This window comes from Pantherophis guttatus, chromosome 3 (genome assembly GCF_059756535.1).
Source record: "Pantherophis guttatus breed Tessera chromosome 3, ASM5975653v1, whole genome shotgun sequence".
NCBI classification, from domain to species: domain Eukaryota; kingdom Metazoa; phylum Chordata; class Lepidosauria; order Squamata; family Colubridae; genus Pantherophis; species Pantherophis guttatus.
The window spans coordinates 94021698-94042576 of record NC_142065.1 but is presented as its reverse complement, the minus strand read 5'-3'; the positions used below and the strand labels follow the sequence as shown (position 1 = coordinate 94042576).

Here is a 20879-nt window from a genome sequence, read left to right as displayed (position 1 = left end):
TGTACTGGATGTTGTGCTATCCATCTCAGTATTGAAGTGATAGGAGGCTTGCAACACAATAAAAGCAAGAATAGAAAAAACATTAAAAAATTATAAACATTAAAATTAATAGAGATTGATTAAAATTAGGAACTAGTACATAAGCATCACAGTGGTAGAACCTTCTTTCTTAGGTCACCAGTCACTTCCAGTGTAAAGAGCTCCATCATGGCCCCAAGTCAATTGGCTGACCCAGGTTTTAAGGCAAATCAAGAAGGCCTAGAGGGTGAGGGCGTATCTCACATCCAACAGCAAGATTTTCCAGATTGTGGAGGCATGGCAGAGAAAGATCATTTACCAGATCCTGCTTGACTGAGGAGGTTTGCAGCATGTTCCTTTTGCCAGAGTGAGTGGGGTGGGTCAATCCCATTGGGGTGACATAGTCCCCTGTGCCATGAAGGCCTTTAAAGATGATAACTAACATATTAAATTGGACCTGGAAGCAAATAGCAACTAGTGCAACTCATGTAACAGAAATGTTACATGTGCCGTTGAGCAGGCATTGTGAGTCTACAAGAACCCACAGGTTGTAACCCCCAACCTCATCCAGAACTGAAGATTTTAAATTCCCAGATCCCAAGCTCCAAGCCATAGCAACATAGTCTTACCAGGGTTCAAGCCTATTGTCCCCCATCCAGTCACCCACAGCATCTAAGGAGGGAACAGACTAATGTCTCCTTAAAAGATCCCAGGAATGCCCTCTTCTGCAGTGATGCATTGATCACCACTGGAGGTTTTCACCAGTTAGGAGGGATATGAATTTAATAGGCAGGCACTTGAACTGACAGCTCTAAGGACCCTGTCCACTTCTTCAGATCTAACAGAATCAACCTGTTCCCAGATACCTGTGTAAGCCCATTCCCTGGGAATCTCTAATGGACCTGCTCTATGTTTGGTCTCCTACTGAGAATAGATACAAGCAACTTTTCCCATCAGATATTTCACAAATTCCTCCACATGGCCCTGAAGATGATCGCCCAAGTCCTTCTCCCATTATATAAGTTATAATGCAAATAATAGGGATAAGTTGAAGGATGGAATTGAAAGGTATGGAACTGAATGCTACTGATATTAGCATCAAAAGAAAAGTCAGAAAAAGGCAGTAAATGATGAAAAATGATAGGGATGGGAAAATTTGATGCTACATCAGGAGAAATTTTAAAATGTGCTTTCAATGATAAGTGGTTACAGTATTTGACTAGGCCTTGGTACCCTCGAGGAAAATAAGTGAATTATGAAATAATGGAAAATTGGTTTGAAATTATGGAAGATTTTGTGTAGAGTTGAAAGTTGGTTGCTGAATATGATAATAGAGGTATTAGAGAGAAAGCAAGCATGACAATCAAGGGAGCATTTAAATAAGCAGGACGTTTCTGAATTGATTCAAGAGAATATAGGCCAAAAATAAACTATGACAAAATATATCATCAATATTAGGCCAGCTAAAGTCACAATATTGTTCACATGTTGATCAGTTCCAATAATGCTTCCATTGGTTATTTTAGTCTAGCCTTCTTTGCCCACACAATGTAAAGAATCATTCAATCTCTGGAACAACAAATACCTGTTTGTCTGAGTCTGCATAGATTGAAAGACAGCAAGTTTGGCCTCTTTCTTTTAAGCATCACTTTTCAACAATGTTGCTTCAAAAACAATTACCTTGAGAAGTTCAAAAATAAAATTACTGTACCTTTACAAGTAAAGAATCCTATCCATTGTCCTCTTCTACATGTTATTTTAGTAGATTCTTTAGTATCAAATCCATGATTGCATATATAATTTATTATTTTTCCAGAATCATATTGTTCGCTATCTTCTTCCTCCAGTGAAGTATTGGGGATTACTGGGGCTGGACCACATGACTGTTCTGGGGAAAAAAATGAAAAAACAACTTTCAGTATAAATCAATTTATGCCAAGATTTCTTTAAATATTAAACAATAAGCATATCAATAACAGTTTTAAAAAGTTAAGATGCAAGAGCCCTGTTCACCTGTTTACCTTAATCTTTGCAAAGAATTTATTCATAGGAGACTGTCTGTTTCAGAAGTCCGATGCATTTTTTAAAATAAAATTCTAAATACAGGTAGTCCTTGAATCACAATTGAGCCCAAAATTTATGTTGCTAAGTGAAACATTTGTTAAGTGAGTTTGACCCATTTTACAACTTTTATTGCCACACTTATTAAGTGAATCATTGTATTTGTTAAGTTAGTAACACGGTTGTTAAGTGAATCTGCCTTCCCCATTGACTTTGCTTGTCAGGAGTCACATGAGCCCAGGACACTGCAACCGTCATAAATTTGAACCACTTGCCAAACATCTGAATTTTGATCATGTGACCATGGGGATGCTGCAACAGTTGTAAGTGTGAAAAATCATCATAAGTCACTTTTTTCAATGCCATTGTAACTTTGAACGGTCACTAAATGAACTAGATAATCTATACAATTAAGTCATAAGAGCATACATTAATATTGCATGATTTAAGTATAATTGTATTATGCATATACTTAAATACATTTTCTTTAGCAAGGGAAAAAAACTGAAGAAATTGATTAAAGTTTGGTTTTAGAATTGCATAAATGCTTCTCTGGCCTGATTTTCTCAAAGAGAAACCACAAAAAAGATTTTGAGGTATTTCGGGAATTTATTAAAACAACATTCTAAAAGCAAATTAATAGAAATCTGCTGATTGATTTGTTCAGTTCTATACTTTAATTTAGAAATAGAGTGATTTTTAGACTGTGCATATATGTTTGATTTTCATATAGTGTTTGTGTTTTAGTTTTAACTTTCTGTTCATTGCATAGAGTCACTTTTGTGAGATAGTCAACTATATAAATTATTAAAATAAGTATTAAAACCTTTTTTAAATAAAGTTTTTCTTTATCTTCAAAGGAGGGTACCAGGGGCCAGGTTCTGAAGGACCATTGGACCAGGGGTGAAACACTCCCGGTTCGGACCGGCTCGGGCGAGTAGGTAGCGATGGCGGCGGGTAGTTCGGAGAACCGGTAGCAAAAATCCCTGCCCCGCCCCCCATGCCCAGCTGAGCCCCGTGATCATCAGAGCCTTTTTTTCCTTTTAAATGGCTCTGACCAGCCAAGCTCTGACATCCCAGCTGAGTTGCCTGCTAATCAGACAACTCAGCTTGGATCGCCAGAGCCATGTTTCTCCCCCCCTCCCAGCCTCCAGGTTGCTTATCTTAGCTGCTGATCGCATGACAATCACAATTCATGCATTAGCAAGCAACTGAATCTCCCTGCCTGCAATCAAGCTCATTGGTGAGCAGCTCTTTCTGCCTTCCTGCCTAGACTTGTGGACTTTTTTATTATTATTTAAAAAGTTTTAATAATCAATACAACAATTTTCTCCCCACCCCCTCCCCTCTCCCTCCAACCCCCCTCCCCCCAACCACCCACCCCCTGGACTTCCCAGAGCAAAAACAGGGTATAACATAACAAACATAAGCTAAAATAAGCTAACTTTCTGTGGTCTCCAAACTCCCTCTTCCTCTTTAACTCCCCTTACAACTAACTAATCATATTTCAAAAAAAAAGTATAGATTTCATTCATAGACTATTTGAAACTTTTTAGTCCGATATTTGTTTTGAATATAGTCAATCCATCTTCTCCATTCCAATATATATCTTTCATTTGAATGGTCCTTCAAATACGCTGAAATTTTGGCCATCTCTGCTAAATTCACTACTTTTAATGTCCATTCTTCAATAGTAGGCAGGTCTTCCTTCTTCCAGTACTGCGCCACCAAGAGTCTGGCTGCTGTTATTAAATTTAAAATCAACTTAGTCTCTATAACAGTACAATCTGTAATTATACCTAACAAAAAGAACTGTGGTGTAAATTTTATCTTCTTTTTAAGAATATTTTGAATAATCCACCATATTTTTATCCAAAATGCCTTAATTTTTTTACATGTCCACCATATATGATAATATGTGGCATCATCACATTCACATCTCCAACACTTAGGTTGCACACTTGGATACATACAGGCTAACTTTTTAGGATCCAGATGCCATCTATAAAACATTTTATAAAAATTCTCTCTTAAATTTTGGGCTTGCATGAACTTCACATTCCTAACCCATATTTTTTCCCATGTTTCCATCATTATTGGTTCTTCAATATTTTGTGCCCACTTTATCATATAGTCCTTAACTAACTCCGTCTCTGAATCTATTTCTATCAATGCATTATACAACCTTTTTATATGCATTTGACTTTGGTCTCTAATCTGTTTTACCAAATTCTCCTCATTTTGCAAAAAACCAATTTTCCGATCTTCTCTCCATCTAGCTTGCAACTGTACATATTGAAACCATGTTCGAATTGTCCTTTCTTCTCTTAGTTGATTCAAAGATTTTAATTGTAGTATACCTTTCCTTGTTAAGAAGCTCTTTATATGTAATCACATCCTGCCTTTGCTCTACACTTATATTCTCTATCGCGTGTCTGGGTATTGCCCACAATGGTAACTTCTCGTTTAGTTTATATTTATACTTTTTCCAGACATGCAATAGAGCATTCCTTAATATATGGCTTTTAAAAGTCTTGTCCACTTTCTTATCATATAATAAGTAAGCATGCCACCCGTAAACCAAATAATATCCCTCAATATTCAATATTCTTTCTTCTGTTAAATTCATCCAATCACTCATTGCTGATAGAACAGCTGCCTCATAATATAATCTTAAATTAGGCATTTTGAGGCCTCCTCTTTCACGTGTATCCTGCATTATTTTTTGTTTTATTCTCGGTCTCTTCCCTGCCCAGACAAAATTATTAATACCCTTCTGCCATATCTTCAAATTCTCATCTTTTTTAAGTATAGGTATCATTTGAAAAAGAAACAAAAACTTAGGCAAAACATTCATTTTTACTGCTGCTATCCTTCCTAACAAGGATAATTGTAATTTTTTCCAGTTTTCCATCTCTCTCTGTATTTTTTGCCACAACGGATCGTAATTATGCTTAAATAATTTTGCATTTGATGTCATAATATAGACCCCTAAATACTTAACTTTTTTTACAATTTCAAATCCTGTTAATCTTTCTAATTCTGCTTTTTGATTGATAGTCATATTTTTAGTTATTATCTTCGTTTTCCCTGCATTTATTTTGAATCCAGATACTTGTCCATATTGATTAATTATATCCATTAAACCTGCAACCGACTGTAATGGTTGGGTTAAAGTAACAACCAAGTCATCTGCAAATGCTCGTAATCTATAGTCATACTGCCTAATCTTAATTCCACTTATTTTGTCCGACCCACGTATCTTACTTAACAAAAATTCCAAAGTCAAGATAAACAATAATGGAGACAAAGGGCATCCTTGTCTTCTTCCTTTTTCTATATTAAAAGTATCTGTTAAACTACCATTAATTATTATTTGCACTGTTTGTTTCTGATATATTGCCTTAATAGATTTTATAAAATGTTCTCCAAACTGCATCTTTTCTATTATTTTCAATAAAAATTGCCAATTCAATCGATCAAATTCTTTCTCCACATCAAGAAATATCAGCACTACAGGGATTTGGTTGTTCTTCCCCAAATACTCCAATAAGTTAACCATTTGCCTTACATTACTCTTCATTTGTCTACCATTTATGAAACCAGTTTGATCATTATGAATCATTTGTTGCATGACTGTCATTAACCTATTTGCTAATATTTTAGCAAAAATCTTGTAGTCTGTATTTAAAAGTGATATGGGCCTATACTTTTTGGCTGGGTGTGGTCTTGCTCCTCCTTTGGAATCAGAGAAATATAAGCTGTCCTCCAAGATGGGGGTACATCTCCTCCAGATTGTATATTAGTAAATAATTCTTTAAGTGGTACCACCATTTCTAACTGCAAATGTTTATAAGAAGCAGCTGTCAAACCATCCATCCCAGGAGCTTTACCCACTTTCAACTGCTTAATTGCAAACATAATCTCCTCAGTGGTTATTAGTTGATTTAAACCCTCCCTTTGCTCCTTTGTAATTGCAGGAATATTCTCTTTCTGTAAATATCTATCTATATCTGTACCTTGAATTTTGTCACTAGCATACAATCTCGTATAAAATTCTAAGAAAGCTTTTTTAATCATATTTTGCTGATAAACCTCTTTACCTTTATATTCTATTTTCTCTATAGTCCGTGACTTTTGTTTTTTCCTTAGCAAATATGCTAACCACCTCCCTGGTTTATTAGGATTGCAAAAAATATTATGTTTAGCATATTGCAAATTAGTTGCGACCTGATCTGCCATTAACATTTTAAATTGCCGTTGCAATAAATTAATTGCTTCTTTTATTTTCTTATCTGCTGGGTTCAATATCAAAGCTTGTTCTTTTTTTTTTAATTTCCTCTTCTAAGTCCTTCCTTTTTTTTTCCTGTTTGCGTCTATATTTATTATTCAAATATATCAAAATATCTCTCATATATGCTTTACTTACGTCCTAAACCATTTCCATAGATGTATCCTTATGCATATTTATAATAAAAAATTCTTTCATAAATTTTTTGGATTCTTTTACATTTTCCTCATATCTAAACAGATTTTCATTTAACCTCCAAGATCTCCTAGATCCCATTCCATTCTCTAATTCCATCCAAACTGGACTATGATCCGTTAAAGCTCTTGGACAAATCTTCGTTTTCTTCACCCTGGAAAAAAAATCATTTGTGATTAATATAAAATCAATCCTAGAGAAGGATTGATGTCTATCAGAAAAAAAGGTAAAGTCTTTTTCTCCAGGATTTCTCTCTCGCCAAATATCTCTCAACTCCATAACCTCCATCATTTCAAAAAACGATTTTGGCAATCTAGCACGCGTTGAAATGTTCTGCAAGAGCCCCTTCTTATCTTTTTTAGTGTCCAAAACTCCATTCCAATCACCCAATAAAATACATGATTTATAATCCCATTGTAATAATTTGGAATGTAAAAGCTTATAAAATTTTTCCTGCTGTTGGTTCGGTGCGTAGACTCCAATTAAAAGTATTTTTTCTCCTTTTATTAAAAGTTCAATTGCTATAAATCTTCCTTGATCATCTGCTTCAATTAATTTGGCAATTAAGTCTTTTTTTAGATATATAACTATACCATTCTTCTTTTCGGGAGCAGATGCGACAAAATGTATACCTAACCTTGCATTTGTTAAGTATTTTTGAGCTTTACTTCTAATATGAGTCTCTTGTAAACAAATTACATCATTTTTAAACTGTTTCAAATAGTGAAATATTTTTCTCCTCTTTGGTGGTGAATTTAGGCCATTAACATTCCAGGTCAAAAATTTAGTTGCCATTCTTGGCCCCCTGAAGCTTTTGGAGCATCTGCTGGAAATCTCCATGCATTTTACTTTTTGGTCTTGCTCCTCCCACTGCTTCTGTTTTTGTAGTGTCTTGAATCATTTGAAGTTGCTGCACTCTTAAGTCTTCTTGACGCTTGGCTGCCGCTCGAGTCTGTCTTTGATCCTTAGGTTCTTCTATCTCCAAAGCTTGAACAGTAGTCGAAAATTGTATTAATTCTTCTTGGATAAGCAAATCACCCTTTTGGCCCTGTGCCAACAATTCGTCTTTCTCCCCCTTTCTTGCCCCCTCTATTTCCATCTTCCTTCTAGCTTCCTGGGGCTGTGGGCATCCAGCCTTTAACACATTGGTATAGAAATCTCTTGCCTTCCACACTGAATTGAGATGATATCTTTCTCCTGAATAGTTCACCACTAGACCAGCTGGAACTTCCCATCTATACTGTATCTGTCAGTTTCTCAGTTCTTCCACCAGAAAGGAATACTCCTTTCTGATTCTCAACATTTTGTGGGGGATTTCTTTCAATGTTAAAACCTCCTGCCCCTGCACTTGAAGTTTATTTTTAAATGTGATTTGTAAGATTTCGTTACGTAATCTTCTTGTTGTAAAATAAACTACAATGTCTCTTGGTAGATATTTCTGTCTGGCCATCCATGAATTGACACGATAAATTTTGTCAATTTGCCATTCAAAATTTGCTTTTTGATCTCCCATTATCTGTGCAAATGCTTCTGAAAAGATCTCTCTCAAATTCTCTTGCTTATTTTCCTTGAGGCCTCTTATTCTCAGAGCAAATTCCATGTCTCTATATTGTATCATTATCACATCAGCCTCTACTCTTTCCATCTTGCCCTGGACCTCCCCCATTTTATTTTCAAGGTTCTCATTAGGCTGCTTAATTTCTTCCACTTTTTCATCTATTGCTTCAATATGTCCTGCCAATCCTTGTACTGCCAAGATAATATCTTCTCTAATTTCTTGGTTTCGTTTTTGGATAGTCTCTTTGACTTGCTCAGTTTCTTCAGCAACCTCACGTGTTTGCTCCTGAAATATTGAAACAATTTTTTTTCTATATCAGAAGCTTGTGTTTTGACGGCTTCCTGCAACATTTCAAGTGTTAATATTGTTGATTCCGTTGGAACAGAGAGAGATTGCAATCTGGACGTTTGAGCTGGCGAAGACCCAGCACTTTTGGGGACAATAGCCTTAATTTGTTTTGAAGCCATCTTTAGTTTCCAATTTAAATTTACTCAGCTGCCAGAACAATAGATCCACCAAATCCAGAAATCAGTCTTTAAGTAATTCTTTAATCTTCTCCTTTTTTAAAAAAAAGCACAAATCTCTAATTTTGCACAGGGGCTGCCCTCGCTGAGAAAAAAAAACTTTCCTTTTTAACTTTTACTTTCACGCCCCATTAAAGCTCAATTGCCATCTTGGTTTCACTTTCTCCCCTTAATAAGTCAGAAGGAAGTAATACATATTTGGAGTTAAAGTTCAGTACTTGCAGTTCTAATCTCTCCTGAGTTTGCTCAGCCTGCTTCTGAATGATGTTTAATCCAAGCGTTGTTTGCAGGGGTGGTCGTGGTGTCTTATTCTGCTTAAAGCAGAAATGTCCCGGATCCGGAGCTCTGTCGGGCTTCCAGGGAGCTCTCACCCTTCGAGCCCCAGAATTGTTCCTGGGGCTCCTTGAGGAGCTCTACCTACGCCCGTCTGCTCTCTTCCTCCCCTTTTCCCGGGGAGAAAGTTTCCAAGCCACTAGACAGTTGATTTGCGCTGTTCTAGTGGCTTTATGAGATCGCGGGGCTGGCGCTCAAAAGAAGAGTGTCCTCGGTGCCTGCGGTGCCACCGGAAGTCCCTAGACTTGTGGACTTCAACTCCCAGCAAAGCTGGCTGAGGAATTCTAGGAGTTGAAGTCCACAAGTCTTAAAGTTGCCAAGGTTGGAGACCCCTGTTCTATTGGGTAAGTTTTTTCCCCCTTTGGGAGCTTAAAAAAAATAGTTAATTGGGGGGTTTTTTAGTTGTTCTTTTTTTTAGACCTAGCCATTTAAAGTTTAGGAAGTTTTAAATTTAGCTGCTATTATATAAAAATAAAAATAAATTAAAATAAAATAATATTTGTGCAGCTTTCTGAGATTTAGTGTGTTTCTGCAGTGTTTCACTCTAACTACACAGACACACAAAATCTCACAAAGCTGTATGTGGAATTTTGTGTGTGTAAAGTGTGAAAGTTGGTTTTTTGGGCTTTTTGTGGCTGTGTTGCAGGGGCCATTTTGGGTCTAGCACAGCTGCTTTTACATTGTGGGTGAGCCAGTTGTGTTGTGTTGTGTGTGTGTAAAGTGTGAAAGTTGTTTTTGGGGGGCTTTTTGTGGCTGTGTGAGGTTCCTCCTTGTTGCGGGGCCATTTTGAGTCTAGCACAGCTGCTTTTACATTGTGGGTGAGCCAGTTGTGTTGTGTTGTGTTTTGTAGGTTAAAAAAGGGCAAAGAAGTGACATTGACTTGGCCACGCCCACCCAGTCACCTTACCAAGCCCCGCCCACTAATTAAGCCCCGCCCACAGAACCAGTAGCAAAAAAATTTAGATTTCACCTCTGCATTGAACTGAAGACAGAAGTTATGTCCCATTGAGGCCCTGATAGAAAGCAAATGTACAAAAAGCTAACAACAATTGAGGAAAGTCAGCAGCTGACTTTAGCTTCAAGCACCAGGTCATACTGACAAAAATAATTAAGAAGTCAAGCTAGGAATTATGCATTAAATTTAATTATTGGACCTATTCTTATTTCTTTTAGGTTTGTCTTTTCCTTTTTGTAAAATCTTATACAAGTGTGTGCACGCACACACACACTAGCATGACATGCTCCAGCCTTTGTCACCTTTAGTTCCATAACTGCAATATCCTCTAACCATCAATTTTGCATTCAAGCCACCCAAAAACGAATGTCTGAGCCCCCAAGCTTTGTCCCTCCACCCTGTCTTGCAAGAGAAACTTTTGAGAGATTGTATGTATTTCTGGTAGACTTAGTGAGAAATGATTCCTGTAGATTGGAGAGAAAGGTCTTTGTTTTTCCCAGGGAAAGCATAATGGTCTCCTGCTTAAAAAGGCCCAGCAATTCTAGCAAATATCTAGGAAAGAAAACAGGGCAGCCAGAATAGCACTGAAAATAAAGTGCTTTATAAATAAATAAAGGAATGTTATGCTAGTGAAGATTAGACATGGACAAGGAAAAAAAAAAAAGCTTTGCACTGTTATGCTTACTTACTTTGCATTTTTTTTATTATTATTATCATATGGCACTTGCCTAACCTATATACATTCACTATCTCTTCTCTGGAGTGGTAAAAGAGGCCTTTAGGGAAGGCAATCTTTGAGCTGATTTATTAAAGCAGTGACCCTTATTTTGCAGGTTCACCTCAAAAAATAATAGTGGTTGTGGTGTTTTTTGGGGCTTTTTTGCCTGAACAACAGAGGGATGGTGCAGTTGTATGATGTTCACATGACACTTTCTAAATCTTTTATAAATTGTGAATAAGAGAGATTTTGAAGTCAGAATCCTGCTCTGATAAGAACAGTTCTGAAAGTATACATGATATTTCACATGAGATTAATGCTTGAGTTCAAAATGTGACATTTTAAGACCTGTGAAATTTCAATATTTATACAAAAACTCCAAATTCCTCGTTTATGCATCTTCATTGTCCCATTTCTAATATCAGCATAGGAATGAAAAAAAAAATGCATGGATAACTTTTTTTAGAACTCAAACCCAGTGTTGGCATTTCAATAGAAAAAATTACTATTTCTTACCTTTGCAAACGGGTAGCTCAGACCATTTCAAATTTTCACATCTTACAGTTTTTAACTGACTAATTTCAAAACCTGAAGAGCAACGATACTCCACAGTTTCACCAGGTAAAAATATTGTGCGATTCCCAATGTCTATTATACCATTGTCAATTTCAGGAGGAGATTTACATCGTAAATCTAGAAACAGGAACCACAGGAAGATTTGTTAATGAAAGAAATAAAATATCATAACATAAAAAAATCAATATCATTTTTATTGTATCTGTATAGCAAATCTGTTTTAATGAAACATGATTCAAAAAGCAAATCTCTATGCAAAAAGCAGCCACTAATGGAGAAGTAGTTGTGAAAGACTCAAGACGCTGCCAACCCTTCCATCATAAGCTCCTCCCTCCCTCATAATGGAGTATGTAGAGCATATACAGCCCTTATGCCTGCCACCATATACAGACACAGGTCAAAGCAGAAATGTAGAGAAATAGGTTTAGCATCCATGTACCAACCCAGGTGCGGGAGCAGCAAGGCCGGTCTCCCTGGGGGCCTTCAGGCCTCCAAAGTGGCCGGGCCATTCCCTTGCTGGCTTGGGACCTCATTGAGTTCCGCGACACTTTGGCTAGGCTGATTGACAACTACACGCCGATGAAGACGAGGAGGGCGGTGGTGGCGGGGGCCCCGGAGGAGGCAAAGGAGGAGGTGATGGAGGAGGAGGAGGCCTTTATGGCAAGTTTCCTGAAGGCACCTCCATTGCGGTGGACTCCAAACACTTCTTCTCTGGCGTGGGCTGCAACAAGTATGGCGTCTTCGTGCGAGCCGGTGAGGTGAAGCCATCTTATCACAATGCTATCACCGTCCCTAACAAAGCCTGGGTGAGCTCGGAGGAACTTTTTGCTGTTACGCTGACGAGGTGCGAGATATTCATTTGTTGCTGGATATATTAATTTTATCCTGAGAGGATGTGTATGTTTGTGGGTGTGAATGGGTTAGGGATAGGTTAGAATTTAATTATTAGAATGGAAGGAACAGGTTTGGAGTGGCTGGAATTAGGGAGAATGAGGGAGCCGGGGGAAGGGAATGGAGTTTCCTCTGCTGAGTGTACAAGCAGAAGCAGATCGGGGCTCAGATGGGAACCCCGGTTCGGTATGAATGGGATGCCTTGTTTGCCAGGGAGGTGGGGGACCAAAGAGGTGGGGAAGGGGATCTCTGGGGGATGGAGAGCCGGAATATCACGGTTATGACTGGGAGAGGTAGATATGGTGGGAGCCAAGGAGTAGGCCGCTCTCGGGGAACTAGGACTCGCTACCTCTAAGCAATTACTTGTTCCAGCCCCTTTGGTTCTGGTTCACTGGGCTCACCTCTTATACCTGGTGACTTGGGATGTCAGGGCCCTGGCCTCAGGCTGCTGCTGTTTAATGCCAGGTCTGTTGTTAACAAGGCTCCCCTTGTTCGGGACTTAATCTTGGAGCAGGAGGCTGACCTGGCATGTATAACTGAGACCTGGCTAGGCCGGGCGGGGGGGTTCCCCTCTCTGAGATGTGCCCAGATGGGTTTGGGCACATCTGCCCAGGGCAGGGGTGGCAGCTATTGTCCGGAAGAGCCTTTGTCCTCGCAGGATCCCTGCCCTGGAGATTGTTGGGTGTGAGTCTCTCCTCTTGAGGTTAGACTCAAGGGTTCAGATGGGCTTGTTGTTGACGTACCTGCCTCCCAGCTGCATGACAACAGCCCTGCCTGTGCTGCTAGAGGCAATAGCCGGGTTGGTGGTGGAGTTCCCCAGGCTTATGGTACTGGGGGACTTCAACTACCATCACTTGGTGATTCTTCAGATGGGGCTCAGGAGTTCATGGCTTCCATGACAACCATGGACCTGACCCAAGTAGTTCAGGGTCTGACCCATGAGGAGGGGACACACTCTCGACCTGGTATTTCTCTCGGAGCAGTGGAGATAATCTGGAATTAAGGGCTATAGAGGTCTCTCCCTTGTAGTCAGATCATTTCCTGTTGAGATTGGACTTTAAGACGCCACTCCTCCATCACAGGGAGGTGGAGCCGATTAAGTGGTTCCACCCCAGATGCCTAATGGATCCTGAAGGGTTTCAGAAGGAGCTTGGGGAAATACCTGACTCCCTTGTCCACAGTCCGGCCGAAACCCTAGTGGCTGCCTGGCATAAGGCGGCATCTGGAGCATTGGACTGGATTGTGCCTTTGCGGCCTCTCAATGGCAGCGGATCCAGGAAAGCTCCTTGTTTACTGAGGAGCTCCGGGAGATGAAGCGCCAGAAGAGACGTCTAGAGTGACACTGGAGGACCAGTAAATCTGAATCCGACTGAACACTTTTGAACACTTTTGAGAGCCTTTGTTAGGACTTACTTAGTGGTGATACAGGCGGCAAAATGTTCACATTTTTCCGCACTTATTGCATCTGCGGATTCTCGCCCAGCTGCCCTATTTAGGGTAACTCGCTCCCTCCTTAAGGTTGGGGGAACAGAGGAGCCCTTGCATGGTAGAGCTGAGGAATTTGTGCAGTTTCTGTTGGATAAAATCACTCAGATCCGGATGGACCTGGACTCTGATTGGGCAATACCGACCGAGATGATGGGGGCGGGTCTTAGTCCTGTTGTGTGGGAGGAGTTTGAGCCAGTGACTCCTGAGGAAGTGGACAAGACTGTAGGGGAGATGAGCTCCTCCACTTGTTTGTTGGATCCAAGCCCCTCCTGGCTGGTTTCAGCCAGCAAGGAGATGACATGAGGCTGGCTCCAGGCTTTAGTTAATGCATCCTTGAGGGATGCATTAAAGGAAGTGGTTGTAAGGCCCCTCCTCAAGAAGCCTTCCCTGGACCCAGCAGAATTAAAAAAACTTTCGTCCAGTCTCCAACCTACCCTTTGTGGGAAAGGTTGTAGAGAAAGTGGTGGCACTTCAGCTCCTGCGATCAATGGATGAAACGGATTATCTGGACCCTTTTCAGTCCAGCTTCAGATCTGGATACAGCACAGAAACTGCCTTGGTCACGCTGATGGATGATTTCTGGCAAGCCTGAGACAGGGGTCATTCCTCTATCTTGGTGCTACTTGACCTCTCAGTGGCTTTCGATACCATTGACCATGGTATCCTTCTGGGGCAACTAAGAGAGCTGGGAGTGGGAGGCACCATGTTGTGGTGCTTCATCTCCCATCTCTCTGGTCGATCACAGTCAGTGCTGGTAGGAGGACAGAGGTCGTCCCCTAGGCCCCTCGTCTGCGGGGTGCCTCAGGGCTCGGTCCTCTCTCCCCTCCTATTTAATATCTACATGAAACCACTGGGTGAAATCATCCGACGACGCAAGGTGGATATCAGCAATATGCTGATGGTACCCAGCTGTATATCTCCACCCCTTGTCAGTTCAGTGAGGTGGTAGATGTGATGTGCTGGTGCCTGGAGGCTGTGAGGATCTGGATGGGAGTAAACAGGCTCAGACTTAACCCAGACAAGACCGAATGGCTCTGGGTATTGCCCCCTAAAGTCTATGTTGATTATCCATCCTTGGTTCTGGGGGGAGAGAAAGTACCCCCCTCAGAACAGGTTCGCAATTTGGGTGTCCTTCTAGACTCATAGCTGAGATTGGAACAACATCTGACAGCTGTAGCTAGGGGGACCTTTGCACAGGTTCATCTGGTGTACCAATTGTGACCCTACTTGGACCAGGAGGCTCTCCTCACAGTCACTCATGCCCTTGTCACCTCAGGTTTGGACTATTGCAACACGCTCTACATGGGGCTACCCTTGAAAAGTGTTCAGTTGGTCCAGAATGCAGCCACGCGAGTTATAGTGGGTGCACCTAGATACACCCACATTACACCAATTCACTGCGAGCTGCATCGGTCTCTGGGCGCAATTCAAGGTGTTGGTTATTACCTTTAAAGCCCTACATGGCTCAGGACCAGGTTATCTTCAAGACTACCTTCTACCACATAGCTCCCAGAAACCAGTAAGATCCCACAGAATCGGTCTCCTCCGGGTCCCGTCAGCTAAACAATGTCAGCTGGCAGGCCCACGGGGGAGGGCCTTCTCTGTGGCTGCCCCGGCTCTCTGGAACCAATTACCTCCTGAAGTCCGGACCGTCCCCACCCTATTGGCCTTCCGGAAAGCGGTGAAGACCTGGTTCTTCCGGCAGGCCTGGGGCTGTTGATCTCGTTATAGTGATCTTGCGAGACCCGGCTACAAATTGGAGTGTATGTGTTTTAATATTTTAATGTTTTAATGTCTTCTTTTAACTTTTGTATGGGATATTGTTGCATTGTTTTATTCTCTGCTGTAAGACGCCCAGAGTCCCTTGGGAGTTGGGCGGCATAGAAATGTGACAAAATAAATAAATAAATAAATAAACCCTGATCTGACTCTCAGAGAAAGACAAAGGCACAATGTACAATGTGCAAAAGAACCTGATCAGTCCCTTGGAATAGATCACACCAGTGGTGGGCTGCCCCCGGTTCGGACCAGTTCACAAGAACTGGTAGTAAAACCGGTGGGAGGCTCCGCCCACTGACCCGGATGTCATCATAGGCCATCTGTGCATGCACAGAAGTGCGTGGGCACGATGCAAACCGGTAGTAAAGGTAAGTAGAACCCACCCCTGGAGCACACGCATATATAGAGAGGCCACTGTGGATAAATGGCTGTGAAGAATTCCATAAACCATGCTCTGAATGTTCTCCTGACCTTTTTGCTTCTTATCTATAAGAAGCGATATTTACTTTATCTATAATGTCCAGTTTCTTTAAAATAAAGGTAAAACTGAGCATACAAACCAAGACAGCGTGGAGGTGTTTGCCATGTTCCATTTTCACACTTTATCTTTTGTGGGCCACGAAGAAGGAAATGTTCTTGACACTTGAAGCTAACTTCGTCTCCGCTCTTGTAGATTCTCATCTCAGCTATATTGATGGCATTGGGAAGCTGAGGTGGTGAAGGGCAGATTCCTTTAACAAAACAGTTTATGATTAGAACTTGATTAGGATTAGGGCTGAAAATTATCTCATTTCTATTTCACCCAAAGAAGATTAATCCTAAGTATTTTCTTAGGAGGCTTTTATGTCAAATCTCTTGTTTACTGCGATTGAGAATGCCATAATCACAAAGAGATTGAAATTCTAATTATATTTGTATGATACAATTATCAGGACTTATTTTAAATCAGGCTTTCTTCATCCAGTTGGTAAATGGCTGTGTAGCAGAGCTGGCAAATAAAGAAATAAAATATCATAATCTCAAGTAGTCTTTAGATTTTTAGAAACTTTCCATACATTTGATTATGATATTCTTCTCTCTTTGGCAACTGAGTCTTACAGAAATTTGTGGCTCTCATTTTTCTTGACTGCTGATGTCCTCAAGTGATCATGGGGAACTAGTTTTGTGTATCACAGCCATAAGATTCTGCTGATCCACAGGCTTCTATCCTTATTCCTGTCAGTCAATATTTGCCTTAAATTTCAGGAGATATTTGTTTGTTTGACAGTGTTTTGCAGATAAACACTTATGATAAGAATTAACAGCATTAATTTAACCTGGTTGCAGTATAATCAACTTCAATTGAGATGGAAAGAGGACCAAAAACCTGGTATAATGATGCATGAAGAAGAATTGGTTAGACATATAAAAGAGAAAGGTCCAATGCATATTAAAAGGGTTTATAATGTTTTGTTAGAAAGGGATTCAGAAACTGAACTGGTTAAAGATTGTATGATAAAGTGGGCACAAAATTTTGCAGAACCAGTGATGTTGGAAACATGGGAAAAAATATGGGTTCAGAATGTTAAATTTACACAGTCGCAGAATCTGAGGGAAAACTTTTATAAAATGTTTTATAGGTGGCATTTAGATCCTAAGAAATTATCGTGTATGTATCCTAATGTTCAACCAAAATGCTGGAGATGTGATTGCTTAGATGCCACATATTACCATATGTGGTGGACTTGTAAGAAAGTGAAGGCTTTTTGGATAAAAATTTGGTGGGTCATGCAAAACGTTTTGAAGAAAAAAATTCAGTTCTCTCCACAATTGTTTTTATTGGGTATAGTTAAGGGTTTTACATTGGGTGAAGTAAAGCTGATATTGTATATGATAACAGCAGCGAGATTACTGATAGGTCAATATTGGAAAAATGAAGCTATGCCCACTATTGAAGAATGGACTTTGAAGATGGCTAGTTTTGCAGAGATGGTGAAGATTTCAGCATATTTAAAAGATCGGACACAAGAGACTTATGTATGGGAGTGGAAAAAGTGGATAGATTATGTGCAGAATAAATATCAAACTAGGAAATATCAGATAGCTTTTAACTGAATGTATTATATAGTGATAGAATAATTGAATTGTGAAGATGTGAAAAATATATAGGGGGTGGAGGGGTTCAAGTTTTATAAAATATGTTTCTGATTTGGACTATATTCTGTGGAAGTCCTGGGGGGAGGGGAGGGTTGGGGGGGGTTAGGGAGGGTTAGGGGGGGTCAGGGAGGGTTAGGGGGGGAAACTGGGGAGAAAATGTATTTGTAAAACTTTTTCAATAAAAAAAAAGAATTAACAGCATGCAAAAATTAATCACTTTAAAAGTCAAATAGCAATTGGACACTAATAATAGTGTCCTTAATTTACCTTAACAATAAATCTAAGATACAGGACATGCAATTAGTCCATAAATGTTCTGTGAAAGAGATCAGTTTGGAACATTTTCCAAAAGAAAAATGCTATAACCATAAGACTGACACTACTATTGAGAAACAGTGACTTTATATCTCAGTCCTCCCCCATCATTTCATGGAAGTTGAGTTCCACTAGCACTTTGTCCATGTAAACTAGCTGACTGCAATTAGAGACTTGCAGGTATCCAAGTCCCAAACTATATAGATCAACACTAAGAATTGACCCAGAAATCTATTGGGAACCAGTGACAGGCCCTATGTGCTATTCCTTCCTTTGCCAGTCTCTCATTGTCTATGAGGTAGACTGCTTGCATAGTGAGAATCCTTGACTAATCACTTCATCCTGAAAAAATCTTCTCCAAGATTTAGCACCTAACAGCATGCTCAGATTAGATCTCCAGTCGTTGTTACATAGATTTCCCTTTCCACAATGATACAGAATGCCAGGATTGACCAACTGGGGAACAAATAACAACAACAACAAAACTACAGATATCATTTCCTATCAGACGATAGCAAATCTTTTATCCATTTTTCTCTCAATCATTCTTTTCTGCTATCTGTTCTCACATTTGTCTTCATATCCTCCAGTCTGTTTTTCCACAAACTAATATTTCAGGACCCAAATTTAAATCATGATGTCTGTTTCTTACAATTCTAACCCTTTGCTGTTACCTAGTACTTATAATTCATCTTTAAACATTTCACCAGAAAACTCTCACAAAAGAGCCATTTGTTCCCTGTTATCACACTAGAACTTTACTACAATCATGAAACTCTCAATGGTACTTATAAAACAACTATAATAAAAGACATATAAGATCAAAACCAATTAAACAGTTACCAGGTCTACAAATAAGACCTGGTCTTATTTTCAGGGAAACACAGTAGTGTTGTTCTAACTGAATAAGACCTGGTCTTATTTTCTTTTGGGCCCCATTTTAGGGGATGTCTTACCTGCTTATTTTAGGACTATCGCAGCCAGGCCTCCTGCATGGCTCAGTGTGCTGATGCCATTGTTCATGGTGTGAGGCTGCACGTGTGAGTGGCAGCAGTGGCAGGATGTGGCACACAGTGCCCTGCTGCAAGCAGCAGCACCGGCACAACGAGCCTTGCAGTGTCCTGCCGTGACTGGCGGCACCAGCATGATGCCCCACATGGCTTCCAGCTGCGAGCAGCCACAAGCATCCACAGAAGAAGTCGGACATTGGTGCGACATTTATCCGGGTGTGGGAGGCTTGGCTGTGGCCGTCTTAAGGTAAGTGAGTGTGGGGCAGCTCCACCCCACATCCCCACCCTAGCTTGATTTTTACACATGTGCCTTGCCCCACTTTGTATAACCAGATGATGGGCGGGGCTTAACTGGGGCTTATTTTGGGGAGTAAGGCTTATATAGGCACAGTCGTGAAAAATCGAACTAGGGCTTGTTTTCGGGGTAGGCCGCATTTTTGGGGAAAGACGGTAATTACATAAAATAGCAATATAAGTCACTATTGCAAGATTGTTTTACTTTAAGGCCACAATTGGTGAAGCAGAAGGAGCCATCAAAGCTTTGTAGCGATGACATTTATACACTAGTGAAATTTAATTGTATTGCTCTTTGGCATATATAAAAATAGTTTGCAGGATTGATCATAAATTAGATTAAACTGGACAAGCTGATATTGAACTATAGTATGAGGAAAGGCCACCAATTACCACAAAGACAGGTAGCTAGTTGAAATCATTCATCTAATCCAGGCAAAGTTTACCCATCCACTACAATGTTTGCTTCTCTACGAACTGAACAAAAATAAGATTTAATTAATGCAAATGTAGTTAGGATGCCTCAAAGATTCCTACATCTTTAGAAAGGAATGAAGACATGGTTTGTAACCTGAATGTTAAAATAGTTACATTTTATTGCAATATGTTTCTTATCAATTTATAGGTTTTTTTACATTTATTGTAAATTAACTGACTTGGAAGAATTTGTAGAAGGACAGAATATACTGTATGTATTGTTTTCCAACAAAATATTTATCAATAAAAAGAAAAAAATGAATGATTTTTCCTTATTGAATATTTTTTTGGGAATTAACTAGGAGTGATGTAATGATCCGATGGTCCTCTTAAGCAGCAGAAATTCTGAAACTTCTTCCATTGAGGGTTTTTTTTTTTGCTAGGTCAAGAAATCTGTATGGATGTCTCCATGCAAGTAGCAAAAGTCAAAGATGAATTCCGTACTAGATTTGTTCTATGTAAATTCACTTAGGTTGCTGAAGACACAAAAGACTCAAAGCGAAGAACCTTTGTAATGTGACAAATGACATTTTATCACTGAATTTGCCTAATGGGGAAAAGTCGGCAAAAAGTATGCTGTCCAATGTAGGCTAGTAATCTGTGTTCCACAACTGAGCTGGATTGGCTGCTGTGAAGGAAACAAAATAGCTGCTAAGGAAGAAACCAACTGATTTTAAGACTAATGCTGTATTTCCTTTTATCCTTGGATTGTTGAGAAGGATTTTTTTCTACATGGCAAAATTATCTTTTCTCATTGCACATGAGATTAGACAAAGCATGCACAGCTCATGGGACCTTAATGGGGTGTTGCAGAAGAAACTGTGTGCCATCAAAAGATGTTACATAGGAAGACAGTTCTCAGGTGTGCCCCACTTTTATTTTTTAGATATGATTAACGTCATCCTATTGAAGAAACTATAAACTTGTACATAGCATGCAAACAATACCTTTACACCGTGGTTCAGGAAGCCATAATCCATTTACACATTTTGTTTGATGCAGATTGGAACCACAGCGGTACTTTGCAAACTGGTTGATCTTAAACTGCTTTGAAGTCTGAACAGTTGGTTGAAAGACTGCATACTGTGGACGTGTACAACTTCGTGGATTAACTAACAATTCAAATATTGTTACATAAGTATTTATATAATAAATCCATTATTCTTCCTTCTATGTATATACTCCATTCTTCTTCTAGATTATCTGACTTTATATTCCAAGTACATCTATCAAAAATATACTGATCAATATATGGTTTAT

General features: G+C 39.7%; 1 protein-coding gene across 1 annotated transcript in view; it reads right to left on the bottom strand.

Moving 5' to 3' along the window:
- Positions 1-20879, bottom strand: part of LOC148114678 (complement factor H-like) — a 156782-nt gene that overhangs the window by 5572 nt on the left and 130331 nt on the right. The window contains exons 16-19 of the mRNA XM_087890060.1: positions 20567-20731; positions 15948-16118; positions 11170-11346; positions 1730-1906 (exon numbers count right to left, since the gene is read on the bottom strand). Coding sequence (XP_087746186.1) covers positions 1730-1906; positions 11170-11346; positions 15948-16118; positions 20567-20731 — 690 coding nt within the window. The remainder of the gene's footprint in view (positions 1-1729; positions 1907-11169; positions 11347-15947; positions 16119-20566; positions 20732-20879) is intronic.